This window comes from Anneissia japonica, unplaced genomic scaffold (genome assembly GCF_011630105.1).
Source record: "Anneissia japonica isolate Jap-2015-1 unplaced genomic scaffold, ASM1163010v1 scaffold169_len739621_cov184, whole genome shotgun sequence".
Classification (NCBI taxonomy): Eukaryota; Metazoa; Echinodermata; class Crinoidea; order Comatulida; family Comatulidae; genus Anneissia; species Anneissia japonica.
This window is the reverse complement of record NW_022688869.1, coordinates 712,127-733,474: the sequence shown is the minus strand read 5'-3', so window position 1 is coordinate 733,474 and position 21,348 is coordinate 712,127. Positions and strand designations below refer to the sequence as shown.

At 33.9% G+C, this 21,348-nt stretch overlaps 1 protein-coding gene across 1 annotated transcript in view; it reads right to left on the bottom strand.

Annotated features, from left to right (window-relative positions):
- The window catches only part of LOC117123727, an 11,486-nt gene extending 787 nt beyond the window's left edge, over positions 1-10,699 (bottom strand). Inside the window, exons 1-4 of the mRNA XM_033269737.1 lie at positions 10,574-10,699; positions 7,021-7,066; positions 4,869-5,402; positions 3,885-4,295 (exon numbers count right to left, since the gene is read on the bottom strand). Of these exons, the coding sequence (XP_033125628.1) occupies positions 3,885-4,295; positions 4,869-5,402; positions 7,021-7,036 (961 nt within the window). The 5' untranslated portion in view covers positions 7,037-7,066; positions 10,574-10,699. The remainder of the gene's footprint in view (positions 1-3,884; positions 4,296-4,868; positions 5,403-7,020; positions 7,067-10,573) is intronic.
- Positions 10,700-21,348: the final 10,649 nt, after the last annotated feature.

Sequence of the window (21,348 nt, the reverse complement as noted above, 5' to 3'; positions counted from 1 at the left end):
TACAAATGAAGACAAATAATAGACTATCTTGTTTCTCAATCTTTTCTAATGTACAGTAATAATAATGCCCCTGTATTTTGACCATCAAAATGGCTGGACATTTGACCCTCTACTAGTTTTTGATCCTGCATGGAACCAACAGGGCCACGCCTAAGGCAGGTGGTTGTATTTCCGAGCAGAATGCTGAAAATTAGTCTTTGAACTAATCTGGATACTGTATATAACCATTGCCAATGTATCATGCAGAAGTTCAGTTCTGTGCACATTTTTCCAAGCCATTTTCCGCGCAAATTTGAGCTAGTTTTCAAGGTATCATCCACATTCCAGGACGAATAAACTGGCATTTTAGTAATGCTGTAGTAGTAGTAGGTCCTAGATAGTTCCATGGACCTAATAATTAACATGTAAATTAATATACTTTATTTAAAATAGTGTTGTTTGTTTGTCTAATGTTTGAAATATTATTATTATATAGTTTGTATGCCTAGGCCTAGGGCCCGGGGCCTAGGCCGCGCCAGGCAGTAGAGTAGTATTCCGTATTCTCTACATACATACACTGGTACTGCACTACACAGGTAAGACAAGTTGGTATTAAACAAACCTATTTAACGCCACTATTAAGATCACCACTTCCAAGACTTCCTTATCCAAACCAGCAAACATATCTTTTTGAAAGATTGATTCTTCAAAAATGCCTTCGACTTATTATATTATTATTATTGAATATTTTCGCCAGTCCCAGTTTTTCAATTTTCCGCTCGCGACGACCAATCTCATCAGTTGACTGTGTCGTTACCAGCTCGTTACGGTTGAGTGAATCAGCTGACTCCCTGTCTAGTGCAAATTTCCGAAATAAAAACTGGGGCAAATCGTTATTTTACACATAATTGAGACATTTTCATAAGTGAAAACCCATATAAATGAAAAGAACGGCCAAATTTACATTGGAATATCTAAAGTTTGACACGATTTGTTATGGGGTTACCGAATGCAAGCCTTTGAAAGTCGGTACATTTTAGGAAATTCCCTATCTTATAACACTAGCTCAAAATCCTGTAGCACCAGTTTTTTTTTGGGACCCAGTTCACGAGCCTCGTTTTCGAATACCGCGCTCCAAAATTGAGTGCCGTCACCGTCATTATAGTCGCCCATCCCTCTATTTTAAATTAAAAATTAATCATTTCATCCCCGCACTTCCCCTTTAACATATTTCAATCTCTTTGCTTTATTTAAATATTATCAAATATCATTATAAACTTTAACGATTACATTATTTCATATAATATAGTTTTCAAGTAAATCTCTAAACAGTTTCAATTAATTAAGTATAAACACTGAAAGTAAATTTACATAGATTAGATCAATAGAAATGGACATACTGTAGTAGTAATCCTTACCTATTCATTACAAGAATAACATTTTCAATCTTCTAATCAACTTTATATAGCCGAAGTTAGTTTCAACCTCGACAAACCTTGCTAAAAAGGTACACTTTCTCCATCAAAAGTCTTTTTCTATGAATGGAGTGACCTGTTCGAAGCATGAACTCCTGTAGACAAAACCAAGGACTGTTACGATTTTTAATCGTGCAGGAAATCCACTCACGAAACTCAGCTCTCCGTACGGCTCATAATGAGACTAAGATTATAAAACTTCATATACTGTTACATCATGTAACTGGAGGGTGTACTTGCTGTTGTTTGTGAAATGTATTTTTATATATTTGGTAAAAATTATAACAATGGTTCTTAATTGTTATTATTATTATCAATAATAATTATTAATTTTAAGAATATTTCTTTTCAATTGTATTACCGTGTTATTAGGTAATCACATACTGAATTTAAAAAACTGATGGTTAGATCGATGTTATTTTTTACTGGAGTTACATTTATTTGATTAAAAAATGCAGGAAGCTAACTACACTTCAAAAACGAATTTTGATTGTACAATTGCTTAAAAAAGGGAAACTATCACATACTCAGGTACAAGTAATACACTTTTCATTGGCAATCAAATGGTTATCAGTTGTAAACTTTACTAAACGTGGAAATCCTCAGACACTAAATACTCCCACATTTAACTTAACTTGCACGTGCAAGTTACGAAGACTTTTATGGTGAACTTGCCTTCAGACTCAAAATAAAGTTTTATTTAATAAATTTTGACAACATTCATTTTTATCAATTATGCAACCATAATTATTTCCTTTTTATTAATCTGTTCAAAAGTATAACCGCTTTCTAAGTATTTATTCTCTATTTAAAAAAATGCAATGTTGGAACAATTAAACAATTAGATATAATACTCATATATTGTTTAACGATTGAAATAAATTTAATGATATAAGGAAATCTCTGAACGTGTTTAAGCGATTACAGCTTCAGCCTGTTGTTAAACGCACGGATACTCCAACTGAAATAACAACTCAGCTCTCTGTATACCTCATAATGAGACTAAATACCCCTTTTACACTGCCAAAGTAAGGAAAAGCCTGTGTTAATTCCACAGTGATTCCGGGTGCATTTCCATTTACATCGAACGAAAAAGCCTGGGTCGATCCCGAATTGTTTCTATTTTACACCGACAACGAACTTGTCAGAGTTGCGACATTCCGCTCCTCTGTTTGCGAAAGTCACGTACAGTAGTACACATGCAAAGTATATGTATTTATTACATTACACAGTATTTTAACTAGTGTTTAATTGTGTTTATGATGTTATATTTAATAACTATTTAATATCAGAAGCGTGATTTAGAATTTATCTTTAGAATTTGAATATTTGCGCAAGTTCTCGTGCGCTTGATGATTAATGCGAATTACGTAGAAACTATAATTGGAATGTTAAAGGTTTGTATATTTTAGGAGCTCGTTGGACAAAAAATGGCTTCTAAATTCTCAATGTCGCAACTCTTTCTATCTATGGCTCTGGAACTTGTATTCAAATACCACCCTCAATTGTTGCGATGGTGATCATCTCTTTGCCCGAGTTCCTCATCGTGACGAAGCCGCAATTATTGTCAATATTGAAGCAATGTATCTCTGCAGATTGTTTTTAAATTATGCAAATTAAATCAACAGTTTTGATATCAAGTCTATACCGGAGCGCAGGTGGTTTAATTTGAAAAATGTCTAGGCCTCAGCCTGTTGCTTGCAAAGTTTAGGCCTACCTGACTATCAGCTGCAATAGGCACCAAGGCCTAACTCAGGAATTAAATTCACTGTGTTGTTTACACTGGCGACTTCGGAATGCACCTGGATTGCCCAATGCTGAATGCGTCCCGCACATCGATAACGGGTTCTTTGACAACCCAGGTGGTATTTTTTGACTGAAATGTACTGATTTTGACCAACCACAACTGGGGAGTTTCTAGCCCGGGTATTATAAAATCCTAGGTTGTGTCCAGAGTTTTGCTTGCAGTGTAAAAGGGGTATAACTAGATTATTAAACTTCATACTGTTACACAATGTAACTGGCAAGTGTACTTACTGTTGTTTGTGAAATACTGTATTATATTATATATTTGGTAAAAATTATAACAATGATTTTTAATTGTTATTAGTATTATCATTAATAATTATTAATTTTAAGTTCCAATTCTAAATCTCTATTGTTAAAAAATAATAAAAGATATGCTCTAATATAATTGTTGTAGACACTATTATTATTGTATTTTTAAACTGTACTGTAATGGTAAATTAGTTGTTTTGGCGAGTAATTGTCACAAACCTGCCATTATTTTCCTGCAGTTGCCTAGAACACAAATTAATTTTATTAAAGCCATTGTTTTACAAAAAATGCCATGTTGTTCTCATAAAAGTTATTTTAATTTTAAAATTTCAATTAATTTGCTCAACTTCTGTATATCTACAATATTCTCACCTGTATCCTTTAGCTTTATGAGAGCAGTGTTGTATTCAGTTTCATCGATGTGTGTCATCCATTCATCTAGAAACTCCTTAAGATGTTTCTCTGGGACTAGTATTTCTGCTAAATTTTTGATTAGCTTACTGCTTAAATGCATTTTTAAGAGATTCTCCAAAGCAGAAGAATCTTGTGCAAATAGATGAAATACAATAGATCCCTCCTCTATTTCGTCCAAAGTTAAGCTGATAGATGTGTAAAACCTGTCAAGTTTTCTAATTAAGGCCGAACATTCTGGTATATCCCTTATTGGTAGAGTGCGTTTATATTCACAAACCTCCTTCAACAAATCAATAACATATTTTGGATTTGGTTGATCTTCATAGCCAGAAGCATCTCTTTTGCGCTTGAGAGTTAATTTTACACATACTGTATGAATGGAAGATAAAATGCTAGAAAAATCAAACAGTCTTCAATATGAAACTCATTATTGACAGTAAGATCTTCAGTGTCAGTTGGTAAAGTAATACTTAGCAGGCATATATACAGTATATATAGTAAAGCTAACATTATTATTATTTTATAGGTTAAAATGGATTATTGCATCAGCCAGTACACCAGATGTTTTAGAATTGGAAGACATAACATCCGATTCTATTATCCATAAGACTACCTTATGGTACAGACCCACTGCTTGCTTAATTTTACATGCTTTGATGAATAAATCTATCATAGGTCAATATAGTTATATTCAGTTATAAATCTATAGAATCACATTATTATCACTACAATAATGTTAAGAAAGTGATTGAAATACCAAATAAATGTCAATTATTTGTTATGTACAATAGTAGTATGGGACGAAAATACCAAACGCTTTTGGTCTTGGCCTAACTACCACAAAAAACAAAAAGAGTAGTTCACCTTATATTAATTTGATGAATTAATCACTATTCTGTCCTATCCTGACACTAATATTATCTACAATAATAAAATAAATACCTTCTGATGTTAAAGCATTTACTGCTTGAACAAGCCCATTTTTTCTTAAATTTTCAATAAATTCCTCCATTTTTCCTTCATAAATTATGCTTCGGTGTTCTAGATCCATAATCAGAGTCCACGCATCTGTATAATTCTTTGCAGTTTTGTTATATAGTCTACTTATCTTTACTATATCACCATCAATCAGTGCCATTCCAAGCTTCATAACTTTTTGCCTGTGAGGTGTGATTTTTGAGATTGTAATATCTCTAAAATTTGGACATGATGGTATAAGATGTTTAATTTCTATTTCCAAACCCAATGTGTCTGTTACTTTTATGGTATCATAGAGGAGAGTCAGATCTTTTGAATGCAGATTTCCAGAAGCAATCAACAAGTTCATCAAGTCCATCGTCCCAGAGGCCTTTCTTAAACGTGGGGTATTTTTCAAATGATCTCTGTACAAAACTTTCAGCATACTGGTGTATCCCTGATCGTCATACCATTCCGAAATTATTTCCAGCAACTGTTTTAAAGCATCTTCAGATATTCCTAATAAGTAAACACATACAGGGTCAAAATGCACACTACAGTATATCGCCGTATTCTTAAACCTGAATTTAGTACAAGATTTCAACAAGCGTGTACAAATTAAATTTACGACAGATAGCAATAGAACATTTTAGGAGTCATTAAATAGGCACGTGTTAATCTTTTTTGTTATGTTGACAGTGAAGCCAAATGACTGCAAATCAGAAGCTGTTGCATATAGCAAGTTAGATAGTAATGTGCAAGTTGCCTACTAAAAACTAATCTTGAATGTTTCATTAATTACATAAGTAATTATATTTTAGGAACGCATACGATACCGTTTTTTATTTATTGCAATAAAGCGTTGGTAAAAAATTTACAAATAAAAGTCGGTGATTTAGCCTGCCTATATCGAACTTGGAAAATCGGTATGCATACAGTAGGTATCAATTTTAGTCAAGGTCGCATAATTTATTATTAGTTACATTCAAAGTTGGTTTTACGATTATGAAATGACATAATTTTGAAGCCTAGGTCAAACTAATTCGTTTTAGGAATACAGGGATAAATTCAATACAAATACTGTGGACCTGCTGACCTGATAAGTAAATGTCTGAATTTTAAAATTATTCCACTTTACTCATAATTGTTTATATGGACATGCTTAACACTATCTTTCCTCATCAATCTCGCAACAATTATATTTTCATTCCACAAATTCTCTCAGGTTATCTGTTCCTAGAATGCTACATGTTCTTTTTCTTTTGCAGCTCCAAAATTATGGAATTATCTTCCTCCTTAAGCTTAGATTACTGTAACTACCGATACATTCAAGACCCTCCTAAAAAATCTCCTTTGAAATAGCAGTGACAAATATTTTCTTTTTCTAACAGGCGCTATACAAGTTCTCCTATTTTTTTATTTATTATTATTATCATAAAATATATTGGCAACTTTTAAAAAAATAGTACATTTATTTTAAATATTTCATTTTCATTTTATAAAGTATAATTTTAATCACCAAAAATGTTATCTATTTGTCGTATTTGTCATCATCACCATCATCATCATTCTAACAGACATCATGATCAGCAACATCATTGTCATCATTATCATTATCATCATCATAATCATCATCAATATCATCATTATTACCAGGATCTTTTTTTATTTATCTTTAATGTCACTATTTTTGTATCAAATCTCAAAAACATTATTTTTTCCCTTTAAATTTGAGACATGGCCCATCATGGTGGCTGCTAAAGATAATGCAAACATGAGCATAATTATTATTGCATTTATTTATATTAAAACTGTTTTAAATCACATATAAATGTTCCCATATATTCACTTTGAAAACCGGCTATCGTAAGGCAGGAAGAAAGACAATAGAAAACATAGACACTTTTTATGGGTCATATTATGATGATTTAAAATATGTGGCCTCGTGCAACGACCATCGCATTGCAGTCACAGTGTACTATAAAGCTTGAGACCACGAGTGTATTACTATTAGTGATGTTATAAGTACATGACTGCAGGGGTCAACTCAATGCAACATTTGCAGCCTCCAGTGTTTGATTTCAAATCATCACAACTCAAGTCATCACAACTTTGTTTATATATTTCTATCACTTACCCTCAGTAGATGCCATGTTGATCTTCCTTTTCCTTTCTATTTAAATCTAAAACGAACAATAATCTTAACATTAAACCCTCTTGAAAAAAAATGAATGTTTTCATTTAGATCATCAATTTAGTTTACAACTTTTTTTTAAAATTTTATTTATCTTCAAAAAAACATGACATGCTTAGATTTCAAAACAAAACAAATAGGTACAGTTCAGTATTAAAAAAATGTTCTTTTTTAAATTAAATAAAGGCAGTAAAACACAAAAATAAATGAAGAAAAAGAATACAAAAAAAAACCAAGTTGTTCCTTAATAATGGAAAAAAAACACTTTTCTAATTTAACAAACTGTGAAAATTCCAATAAATCAAATAAGGGCAGAAAATATTCTTTTACATTCACGCATCTTATTTTATTTTTTAAATAACAAAACCAGGAAACAATATATTAATTATTATATAATTTATACATTCTTATCTTATATCTTTTTTTTTTATTATACTAGGTTGAAATACATCTGAATCCTGCACACTTCTATGTAAATTTCAAAACCATACTGTAACAATTGCTTCACTTATAACCAGTTATCTCTAACATACAATCCTAAAGAAGATACAAAATATTTTCTGCATTGCTCTTGCTAACAGTGCTCTAAGATAAAATGATCTTAAGCTTTGAGAGAATATTTAAATTTTTCCGAGAATTCTATGTATTTAGTAATTATAAATCTGGAATACCTTCAAAATGTAGTTTATAAGCAAAAAACCAGACAAACTTAACAGGGCAAGGAGTATAAATGGATTCCCTTTTTATTTGAAAATTGGTTTCGATGAATGTTTACTCTTAACTAACAATACAAGGTAGTTTTTTTGGCAACCATATAAGTAAGTTTGCAACCCATAAATTTGACACACTCATGTAACTTGCATTTTAACCCTCACCACAAACCCCTATACTAACTGTTGAAACACAGTGAGCATTGTGGAATTAATTCCAGGGATCTAATAATGAGCAATGAACTCACACTGACAGGCCTAGTCACCAGTTTAAATGATTGAATGATGATATGACTAATTTACACACAGAGCTATAAAGATGGTAGGCCTGTCACGCCAAAATTGGTCCGGGCCAAAAAATGACCGGCGGACAGATTTTGGCCGCCAAAATCTGTAGGCCGGACTACTAAAATCGGTCCTCTGGATTGATCTTAGCCACTAAAACCGGTCCCGCTTGGATGAAATTGGTCCCCGTCGGCCTCCCCTTTATTCGTAACTCGTCTGCTGCTTGTAGGGTATAAATGATTGTTTCTCCAGTGGAGTGGAGGAAAGTATGCTTCTCCCACACTTGCAAAGTCTTTTGAAGTGACAGAATGATTCACTAAGCTTTTGAGGAAGTGTTTTATCATCTTTCTCTATGGTTCAAACCACCAGATAATGTATTTTCTAGGCCTAGGTGATACACACAGCGTGGATCATTTTCGGTGGCCGTGATCAGGCCTAAAATGAAACACAACTGATTTATTAGTTTTAAATATTCCGTATTACTTAGTGGGGTATTAGGTCATACAATAAATTTTGTAATACATAAAATAAGGGGTCAGCATTCTTGTAGCATGTATACTTTGTCACGAAGTTAAGCACACACAACCAAAACAAAACAAGGTAAAAAATAAAATACAGCGGACCAACACGATTTAAGACCACATCGTTTAACTTCTCTTCGTAATTTTACACCAAAGGGTTTACTGTGTGCGAAGCTTTACTTAATTTTCACCGTGATTTCACCTATGATTTCACACATACAATAATGAATGAAAATTTATTAGGCTATATAAGGCCAAAAAAAATAAATGTTCTGGTTCTGGTCAGACCAAAGTTACAGAATTGATGCAGCGATGCATTTTTTTTTTTTTTTTTTTGAAAAGCATGGAAAGTACAGAAAAGGTGTTTTTAGTATCTTTTTTATGTTCTGCTAATGCTATACATTGTTGTCCTTCCACATTCCATCCTTGATTTCACTTCATTCGCCAAGGGGACCCCGTCTTAATTCATCATCATTATCAGCATTAATGGGTACGCTTTGAAAAAATCCGATGATAATCCCACCATAGCCGTGACTTTCTTCTATCCCGGGTGCAAATGTCGCTCACCACTGCTTGAGGAGGACGACGGACTTTCATCACACACTAATACACGCTCAGCAAATTCACCGAGCTACGGTATCGCACGATAAAATGCCAAAAGTTCCCTTATATTTACAGTGTATAAGCTGCACCTGTGTATAAGCCACACCCCTAATTAGGACGCGAAATATCACAATTTTTTTGTCACCTAGCTGTGTATAATTCGCATCTATTTTTAAGCTCCAAACCATTCCCGTAATTTAACTTTTTTTAATTATTTTGAAACACTGACATTATTTACAAATGTTCACATAAAGAAATTTCATATTTTTCTATTGAAAATGATGACAAACAACTGGAAATGCGTTTAAACTTCGGGCTACCGCAATGAAACAACGTATTCTTGGTCTAGGGAAATCCCCATTTAATGCTAGACGGATGCGCTACGTTTAAATTTCGGTTTGTTTAATAAAATCTAAGAAAATACAATACTTATTGAGTATATTTATCTATTTAAAACAATCATTCTATTATTATGGTGACTAATAACAGTCGTATTAAGCTTAATATATTGGTAATTCTAGGCCTAAGTCATTACTACTCACAGCCCATTGTGCAAAGCATGTACACATCACACACCACGTTTTATAAACAAAAACAGTGGAGAAATATCGTGCGATACAAAGTTTACACACGCGCAGATGACGAATGCCTTTCTGAAGTCAAATTCAAGTAAAATAATTTACTTCAAGAGAAGAGAAAACTTCAAGAAGCATAAATTAATTTCACAAGTTTTTATTCAGAAATTTTAGCAGATCAATCTCTCTACAACGATACAAGCCAACCGGAACGTCGCACAGCAAGTTTTAACAACCAGCCCACGTGTGTTTTGTTGCGACATTCGTAACACCAGGACCAAACTCGCGAAAAGTAGTTTGGTAGTTTTTGAAAGCGGTTTCGAACAGCAACAGCATGTTTCAAAATTGTTTATGAATGAATGATTTACACAACCCAAACCATTGCTTGAATGCAATGTCGTAGAAATCGTAGTCGGAATCCTAGTATATGCATGCACTGTAGTAATTACAAATACTAGGCCTACAAACCTGTCCTACCCTAGGCCAATTAATTGGGCTAGCAGCCTAACCTAGAATGGATAAGCCGCACCCCGAAATTCAGGATAGGTGTAGATATGTTGTATGTCCGGTGAAAAATAATACACATAAGAACAGTATTGGGTCATAGAGTTCGGGATACACAGGGAACCATAAGGTTTGCTAGTCATCACAATAATTAGCTCATGTCTATTCATAGGCTTGTACAATGTGCGATAATCCTAGACAACTATGGATACACACACACACGCACACACATAGAGTATACACAATTGTAGTCTACAATTTTAGTTGTTGTCAGGCTTACAAACCTGAATATACTCACATGATCTCCAGCCTTTCTTTATACAGTATTATTATAACTTTTGCAATTTAAGTTATAATATAAGTGTATTCACACAAACCAAATATTAAAATACCATTGAAATATCGGTACTCTGTTATATTTTAGCTGGAAGCTTCCTGTTCAAGCAACAACAAAAGCAAACACGACTGAACCTCAAAAGCCACCACTATCATTGTTCCGATCCAAATAACATGGCATTACTATTCATCGTTGTACGGCCTTGGGAATTTCCAAAATGTGTTTACAATAGGCCTACTCGTACAGCATAATATGCATGTTCAGGCGATTTTGAGTTGGTGTGGGTCCTGGTCTTTTTTTTTTATGTATAATGCCAACATTTTCTTAAGACAGTAAAAATCCTAATAAGGTTAATACAATGATACTTTGTACCAATTGAAAGGTAATATTTTTTTAATATAAGCTATTAATTAGTGTTGTGAAATAACAAAAGATAAAATATTTTATTTACAATTATTGAGGATCTAGGTCAAACTGCCAGAATACAGTTTGGCGAATCATGCTAGATTCCCAAATTTAGTTTGCCGAAATCCAGTTTGATTAATGGGCACAATAATTTAATTTAATTCAAACTATTGTAATACACATTCAAAAGGTTAGGTTAGGTGCATTAAGGGGCCATCCATAATTGTTAACAATTTTAAAAGAGTACACAACGTATGCTTTAGGATAAAAGGGGTTGAAAGCGTAGACTTAAGTAATAGTAATGGTGGGTAAGACAGATAGGTGCTTAATAACTAGACTTAAAGAACATTCTTCACGATCTGATAGTGTTATATTTGATCATGTTAAAAACTGTGAGGCATTCCAATTTATTTTAGGATTACAGGGTATACTTGAAAATGATAATGTTGTTGCTAATATGGATAATTTTTCATTCCTGATGATGACATAATTAATGTCGAAATATTGAATCCCAACACGATGGCGTGTATTTCAATACTTGGAGTATGTATTATACTTTCTTAGTAATGGTGGGATATTTGTAGTGCGCCTTCCACAATAAAATCGTCTCAAGGCGCCGAAAAAAGGTAGGACCATGAATTAAAAAAATTTTAAATTATATATATCTTATATTAAAGAGCCTATATTAATCAGAATGTTTTTTAAAATTTTATTTATTATAAGTTAAATAAATATAAATAAATGAATAAAGTAAATAAATAAACAAATAGAAAATAAATAAATAAATAATTGATAAATTAAGCCTTACAAAAACAGGCAGACCAAGAATGGAAAAAACCAAGCAGCAGCATGAAAAATGCGCACTCCTGTTGTTGAGACAGCGTCACCACCACTACCGCGTACACGCAGGTACTCTTCCTTTTAAAAAAAAATAAAAGATAAAATGATGATCACAAAATGACACAATTCAACATTTGTGGCAAAGACAAGCCAAACCAGTCACTCGTCGCCAATTGTGTTTCAGAGAAAATGGCCAAAACAAGCTGGAATTTCAAATTTTTTTTAAATCTATTTTATTGCATTAAACTAACCTTTATATATGTACACATCATTCTATACAGTTATTTTCCCCATTTTCAATGTTAAAACATCACTTTTTAAGGATTTAAAGATAGTTTCTGCATGAGAAATGCCTGAAATCATAAACTTTGATATATTGTTCTTAAAACAGCTGTGTGTTTAAACGCTTGAAACTTCATAAGGAAATGTCCGATTAGAATGATTTTTTTTAACCATTTTATAACTATTATTTTACTCTCTAACACTGTATTAATAACTCAAAATCAATTTTTGCGACGAGTGACTGGTTTGGCTTGTCTTTGCCACATTTTATTGTTTATACTTTCCAGAGGAGGGATTGGGTCACAGTAAAGACTACATTTTGTACTCATAAAAATGATGAGAGTTATGCATAACCCCCTCTAAATTAAGCTTAAAACAGGTTTACATTAAACATCTACTAATAGGCCTAATTATTTTTGCTTCGCAACTGTGAGTGAGTGGCAACGTATAGGTAGAAGTTAAAGCATATTATTTCTCTGTAATATGATCTATACCTCAGATCATCTTATTACAGTATTAGGACAAACAGAAGAATTCATTAGATTATCACTCCCGTCTGCGTCAAAAATTCGTTAAATATTGATGCATGAATAAAAAAAAAAATTTTTTTGCTGCATCAATTATTTCAACAGCATAAAAATAAAAATGCAATTTTGTGATTTCAAATACATTTTCCTTAAAAGACTATAAAATTAAACCAGTTTTTATACAATAATTACCATTACAGACCAAATATAAACAGTCCCTCCCTCATCGATAAAAACAAAAGCGAAATAATCTATTGTTCCAATTAAAAAAAAAAAAAGAAATGCCGGCTCTCATAAATTCTTTTTCAAAAAAAGAGTAATAATCTATATAATTTTTTCTGAATGAAAAATTGCTGCTTAGTATTTTCTGTCCCTCTTCCCACCCTTCAGATGGCGCTGGCAGCATCATTCCTTTTATAAACATTGACTGAAACATACTGTATATGAGAATGAGGGGAACACTATCTAGGCCCTAGGCCTACCACTTTTTGTTGTATAGGTAATCATACATTTCGTGACCTACTAACAATATATGCGCAGTGCTAAAAGTAGGCCTAGCTGCACCGGGCTACACTCTTTACTGTTTTACCACAAGGGACTGTTATAATTTAGTGACAGTTGACAAACTGATTTAGCATAATGGCGAAATGGTCTTGAAACCATCTTTAATTCTAACTGGAATTTGATTCAAAAAGTAAACTTGGAAAAAAAAAAATACATCTCCACAGCAACACAACTTGTTCATCTTTAGAGTAAAACCACACTTGAAAATATAAATGAAGAAATGTAATAAAAACACTTCACCTCCAGGTGGGGGCAAGGCCAAATCTCGTAGTTATAAAGTCTACCACCGGGTGTCTATAAAATGAAGACCAAAGACGAAGACCCCTATTTTTTCTCCTTTATTTTAATGATATTCACCAAGCTGTCACAAAATCAAAATTACAAATTTTTTTGGCCATCTGTTTGTGAAATTTTCAAGGGTCTTCGTTTTATAGTTACCCTATATGTCTACAAAACGAAGACTGAAGACCCTGAAAAACGAAGACCTCCAATTATTTCTCAATTATCTTATTGAAAGTGTTTCAAAATCATCATAAAACAGTTGCCAAGTGCCTATATCATCGGAATAAAATGAGGAATATCAAGAAATACTTCGTTTTATAGACACCCTATATGGGTGTCTACAAAATGAAGACTGAGGAACCGAAAAACGAATACCCAGGTTTTTTTTCTCTTTCTTAAAATGATACTACACCAGGCTGTCACAAAATCATAATTATGAGATTATTTTCATCACGATTAAAAGAAAAAAAATGTGGGTCTTCGTTTTTCGGGGTCTGCGGTTTTCGTTTTGTAGACACCCTAATAGCGTGTCTACAAAACGAAGACCCTTAATTATCTCATCCATCCCATGTTGGTGGGTTTCTGGACAAAATGGCAAAAAACCAAGACACCAATGACCAAAAGGCAATGATAGTACCAAAACGGCAGAAGACCAAAACGGCAATGTCAACTACCAAAACGGCAATAGGCAAAAATCAATGCCAAGACTGGGCGCGGACAGCAGTTTATAATTTTCTGAATAATTTTTTTTTTCCTTTTTTTTTTTAAGACATCCATGATAAATTATTTTGTTATTTTAAGGTCAGACTCCGGAGGAAAAAAAATGTTTGATATGTTGTAGAACTGATTTTTCTAAGTAAGAAAAAAGTAGTTTGACGAAAAACTGGGGAACGGTGAACGAGATACAAATTTTTGAATATTAAAAAACTGGAGAAAAAGGGGGCGTAACCGCCCATTTCTACACCTTTTCCCCCAGTTTTTAAAGATTCAATAATCTGTATCTCATTCACCGTTGCTCAGTTTTTGATCAAATTACTTTTTTTCTGTTTTAGAAAAATTAGTTCTATAACATATCAAAAATATTTTTTCCTCCGGAGCCTGGCTTTAATGTGTTATTTATTATTATTATTTTATTTTCTTTCCCGTTTTTTACTTTCATGACATAAATTGTTTAGCCTCATATTATTATCTGTATTTTACAATTGTATATATTATATTGTGTTCACCTAATCTTTCCTTCTATTGAATTTGTATGTTGTATTTTTGCTGCTATTATTATTACTATTATTATTTTTATTATCATTATTTTTTTTTATTAATGTTGTTATTCTTTTAAAGTGTTTTTTTTCCTTTCGTGCTTTTTTACTTTTGTGACATAAATTTTTTAGCCTCATTTTGTCTGTATTTTAAAGTTTTAACTATTTAAATGTTTACTGCTTTTATATTGTGATTCCCCCAGTCTTTTTACTACTGAATTTGTATGTTATATTATTATTATTGTTATTATTATTATTAGTATTAATATTATTAATATTATCATTATTATTATTATAATGTTGTTCTTCTTCCGCGTTTTTTGTATGACAATTTAGCCTCAATTTCACCGCATTTATCGTTGCACACTTTTAAATTTATAATTGGTTTTATGTAGCGCCACATTGGAATTAGGTTCTTAAAAAAAACTTTCATAGACTATCCTTGCATCATCTTTTATTGTAATATTCTGTTTGTCCTGCCTTTGTGCGAATTTTATCTGTTTTGTGCAATGTTTTGATGATGAGAAATAAACTGAACTGATGATATACCAAAATAAATACTGAATCACAATGGTGTGTTAATTTTATTTGAGTTGTACTCTTTAATGTTGTTATACTAGTAACAGCAGTTTAAAAAAACCATCAAACCGAGGTACGAGCTAACAGCATCATAAAGTTCATGAATAAGGTGCGAAATCAAGAGGGGGTTTTTAAAGGTAACGCCCATGGAACGTAAATAATAATGATATGTCATCTTATTAGTCACACGTATCCATCTCTTGATAGAGCTGCTCGCGGTGCTGTTTTCCACCTGCGGAGTGTACATGTAGCATTTTTTCTGCATTATTATTTTTAATTAATTAACTTTATTTTAATTATTTATTTATTTTTTAAAATTTTGTAAAAATTTATTATGTTACTTCAATAACCTTTAAATTTAAAAAAAAAAAGGTGTTTTAAGCAAACTATCCTTGATTCGGTGATACAATTATTAACTGTGTTGCCTACTGTTTATGGTCAACTGAAAACGTCCGTTTGTACAACAATGACTCTCTAGGCCTAGGCGCCTAGTGTAGTATTTTATTTAGCCATTTTGCCAATTACCATTCAATATGCCATTCTGGAAGTGTTGCTGTTTGGTTTATTGACATCTTGACTTGCCATTTGGTCTTGCTGTTTTTATCCATTGATCTAAAAGTGTTTTGGTTTTTTGCTGTTTTGGTCATTGCCATTTTGACTTATTATTATTGACATTTTGTTTTTTGCCGTTATGACCTGTTACTCTGTTGGTGCCACTACCAAATCAAATGACCGATGCTGCACATAGGCCTATGCGTCACTATACAACATTCCCACTGTTAATTTTGGGAGCAGGTCAAAACAGCAAAAAACCAAAACGTCAATGACCAAAACGGCAATAAACCAAAACGGCAATGATAAGTACCAAAACGGCAATTGTCATCTTAAGGCCAACTCAGACAGCGTCGTACGACGCTGCCCGACGCGATTTGTTGTCGCGTCGGGTCTGTGTGAGTTAAACGCAGACGCGATGGTGTGCGTCGGGGGCAGTCGCGTCTTAGAATATTAAACATGTTTAATATTTCTCACGACGGCTTAAGACTGTCCCCGACGATAAATCGGGTCGGGCTGCGTCGGCCGATGCTGTCTGAGTTGGCCTTTATATTAGGCGCATGTATCCATCTCTTGATAGGCCTAGGCCTTAGAGCTGCTCGAGGCGTTGTTTCCACTTGTTAAGAAAAATCTAATTTTTGTATATTAAATGTTATAAAGATTTATAAATATGATACGGAATTGCAAATTTAACTGAATTAAGATATTCCCTAAGCATGAAAAAAATGTAAAATAAATCTACCTCAAACCTAATCGAACAACCGCATTGTGCGAGATGCGAAGTACAGCACAAAAAAACTAATCCTATTAGAGAGGGCGCACTTTATTGACTTTATAAAGTATATAAAATAGAGTATTCCAGCGGATACCGACGAATTTGCCTTGACGAAGAATTCGTCGAGAAAATGGATACTCTATGAGAAATAGTCTGTATTTCTCATTTGTTTTTTATGCTTTAGAGTAAAACTAAAATTTATGCCAATATTTTTCCATGAGTAATGCATGTGTATCTTTTCTTTAAAAAAAAAAAAAATCTGTTTTTAGTGAAATTTTGCTGGGAATGGAGCTTTATAAAAAATGATTTTTAGCCGATTTTATCAGTGGCGTAACTAGGTTGTGAGGGGCCAGCCCACAAATGTAAAAATCTACCACAAATGTAAAAATAACCACAAATGTCAAAACATTCTACCCGCAAATGTCAAAATAACCGCAAATGTCATAACATGTCAACCACAAATGTAAAAATAACCACAAATGTAAAAAAAATTGCCCACAAATGTAAAAATCTGTTTAACCACAAATGTATAGTAACATTTCACCTACAAATGTAAAAATTTCCATTTTTACCTCAAATGTCATAATATGTCAACCGCAAATGTAAAAATTTTCCTTAGCACTTAAATCCTTACAATATTCAAAGACCCTATTAACTGCTATAGAGCAGCTAAAGCACCAAGTTGCGCATTTAGACAGGGCCCATCCAAGGATAAACTGCCATTTTTTCCGGTCAAGGTTTTCTCGGCGGTTTTATCATCTTGACCCCATACTATTTGAAATAAACTTGAGGCCACCCAGATTTGTACCTCAATTCCAAGATGGCCTCCAAAATTCAAAATGGCCGCCAAAATTAAATTTATAAGAGATATACAGCATATTAATTTTTTATTCGGTGTTGTCAACTTTTTTTTAAGTGGAATTGTCACCTCAGACCTAAGCCTTTCAAGATCAATCAAGGGCCACCAAGAATTCAAATCCAAGATGGTCGCCAAAATCCAAAATGGCCACCGAAAATCACAATTATTAGAGAAATGTAGCATATTATTTAGTTATGTCAGTGGTTTTTTTTTTCAGTTGATTTGTCACCTGGTACATAAACCATTCAAGATCAATCGAGGGCCACCCAGAAATTAGCCTCAATCTAAAATGGCCACCAAAATTCAAAATGGCTGCAAAAAATACAATAATTCCAGATTTGCAGCTTATTTATTGGTTCCAAATGTCGATGTTTTTTCAGGGGATTTGTCATCTGGGACATAAACCTTTCACGGTCAATCGAGGGCCACCCAGAATTTGGTCTTAAATCCTCGATGGCCCCAAAATCTAAAATGGCCGCTGGAATTAACTTAAATCCGTAAATTCTGCCTATTATTTTTCCCTGTTAACGTTTTTAAGTAGATTTTTCCTGAAACATGTACATTTGAATTTCACTTTAAGGCAACCCAAAAGTTGACTTCATATCCAAGATGGCCGACAAATAAAAAATGGCGACAAAATAGTAAGATATATACTGCCTGTAATTTTGTTTATTCTCATCTCACCTCGCCTATTGTTTCTAATCATGCTTGCATGAAATTCTAACTTTATACTATCTGGCTTTTTCTACCCTCACACACTCCACTGAGGAAGGACTAGTGTTGTCCAAAAGCTCTGGCTCTATTTCTGGCTGTTTACTTCAATTCACTTTTTAGCTGTTGCTTATAGGACTATAGGACTTTATTCGTTGAAAAGCTACAGGGCTAGGGGGTCCGGGGGCATGCCCCCGCGAAATTTTTGTGTTCTAGACGCCCGAAAATAACATTTGAGGCGTTGTGGGCTATCATTTCTTTCTTTTTTTATTATTTTGTCTTCCTTTAACCCCCCCCCCTTAAATCCGCCCCTGTAGGGGGTTCAACTGTAGGAGCAATCAAGTGGAACAATGTCAACAACTGGCATATTCGACAATGATTGTCTAATACGGTGTGCTGCATGGCCGGCGGAAGCGGGGGGGGGGGCAGGGGGCAGTTCCCCCACCCCACTTTTTGGCGAAAAATATATAATGTCTGGAGATTTTTTTATGATCGGAAATGCCAAAAAAGGAGGGAAGAAGGAGGAGAAGGATGGGAAAGAGAATGTTAATATTGGCGGATCTAGGGGAGGGGGTAATTGGTCCTGACCCCTCCCTTGGGCAACAAAAAAAAGAGCAAAAAGAAAAGAATTCTAGACCTACCATTTCAGGACCCGTGAGCTGATTTTTTTTTTTTTTTTTTTTGCTATTAGAAAATTCGAATTTTGAAGAACATAAAATTCAATAAAACACACTTCAAATGTCGGAAAAGCTCAATTCCCGCCATCTAGGAATCAAAATTTTCCTGGGGGAGAACTCCCGGACCACTTTTTCTTTTTGGGATTTATCGATTCATGGAAAAAAGAATACGCATGCAACTACTCATTTGTTTATGTATGTATACACACATAAAATAAAAAATGAGAAAAATTTACCTGACCTACCATATTTCAAGAGGGGAAAACCTTGAATTTTGAAGAGCTTTAAAAGTCATCAAAAGACATTTTAGAAATCAGGAAAGCTCATCTCCCGCTATCTAGAAATCAGACCCAGACCCCCTTTATCTTTGGAGTTCATTGATTAATTGAATCATTTTCAAGGGGGGGGGACCTTGAATTTTGAAGAATTTAAAAGTCATTAAAAGACACCACAGAAGTCTGGAAAGCTCATTTACCGCCACCTAGGAATCAAAATTTTCCCGGGGAAGAACACCACAGGACCGACCCCCCCACCCCCCGCTTTCTTTTTGGGATTTATCGATTCATGGAAAAACTACGTATGCAACTTACTCAATCCTTTTTTTATGTATGTATACACACATAAGACCTATTTACTGTAATAACAATGGGAAAAAATTATCTGACCGTTTTCAAGAGTGGAAAACCTTGAATTTAACCTTGAACTTAATTACTTTTTAAGTTCTTCAAAATTCAAGGTGTTCCCCTCTTGAAAATCATTATAATGAACACAGAGAAAGGGAGGTTCGAGTTCTTCCCGGGAAAATGTTGATTTCTAAATGGTGGACAATGAGATTTCCCGACTTCTGAAGTATTTTTTAATGACTTTAATTTAAAAGACACCTCAGAAGTCGGGAAAGCTCATTTCCCGCCTTCTAGGAATCAACATTTTCCTGGAGAAGAACCCCTGGATCCTCCTTTCTTCTTGGGATTCATCTCATGGAAAAAATCGTATGCAACTACTCAATTTTTTTCAAATGTATTTATACACATATAACAGGCCTATTTACTGTAATGAGAAAGTTTACCTTGCCGTTTTTATGAGGGGAAAACCTTGAATTTTGAAGAACAAAGTCATTAAACACCTAGCTCAAAAAGTCGAGAAAGGTCATTTCCCGCCATCTAGAAATCAAAATTTTCCCGGGGGAGGAATGTTGACCCCACCACCTAGATATGATTCCAGATCTGCATGATTCATATTCCCATTCATCTTATAAGCAGTGGCGTAACAGGCGGGGGGGGGGCAGGGGACAGACTGTCCCCCTGACGGTTTTTACCGGGCTGACCAAGCCGTCGTACCGGGCTGGGTAAGAAGAGAAAAGAAAGAGGGAAAAGAGATGGAAAGAGAAAGAAGGGGAAAGAAAAAGAAAGTAAAAAGGACAAGAAAAAGAGAAGAGAAAAATAAGGACAAGAATAAAAAGGAATATATAATGAACAGATATCACAATACCCCGGCCTGCAACCCCTTCTCCACTTCAAAAACTGTCCATATCGCATTTGAGCATCTAAGCCGCCAGCTGGTATTCTCCGCAGTGTCGTACGTAACCACCGGGGGTCAAGGGGAAAATATACATCTGTGGAAAATCTTTCCCCATTGAATGCCCTTTTCACCCGGGAAAGTGCCTGAAAACCTCAAATTTTAAATCGCATATTTTGTTGAGGTCGGCCAATTTCCTCTAAAAATTGCACATTTTAGGGAGTTTTGATCAATTCCGACGAAATTAGAATTTTAAAAAACAATTTTTTTCGCGCGCTACGCGCGCATTTTTTTTTTAGTGCTAAAGCTTGTGCTTACTCTCCTTTGCCTTCTAAGTTATAACACATAGTCCCAAACTCAAGAAAGAAAATTTAAGATAGATCGTTTTACCTAAAAGAAGGGCTTCGATGTGTAATGATGTTGAATGAAGGAATATGTATCTAATAAAGCCATTAGGAAAATGCTTATATTCAGTTTAAAAAAACGAGTGTGGCCATATGTAACATAAGAGCATTTCTTGTTGAGATATAGGCCAATTTCCTCTAAAATTGCACATTTAGGGAGTTTTGATCAATTCCGACGAAATTAGAATTAAAAAACACCAAAATATTTTCTTGCGCATTTGTTAGGGTTAAAGCTTGTGCTTGCCCTCCTTTGCCTTCTAAGTTATTTAAAAACATAGTAGTCCCAAACTTGAGAAAGAAAATTTAAGATAGATCGTTTTACCTAAAAGAAGGGCCTGTGTAACGATGGTGAAAGAATAGGCCTATGGTTGTAATAAATAAAACCACGATGAAAATGCTTATATTTAGTTTCAAACACACGTATGTGGCCTATATTAACTATAAAATAAGCCCTATGTCGTATTGTTTTCTATATGGGGGGGGGGGGGGGGATATCACACCAAGTCAT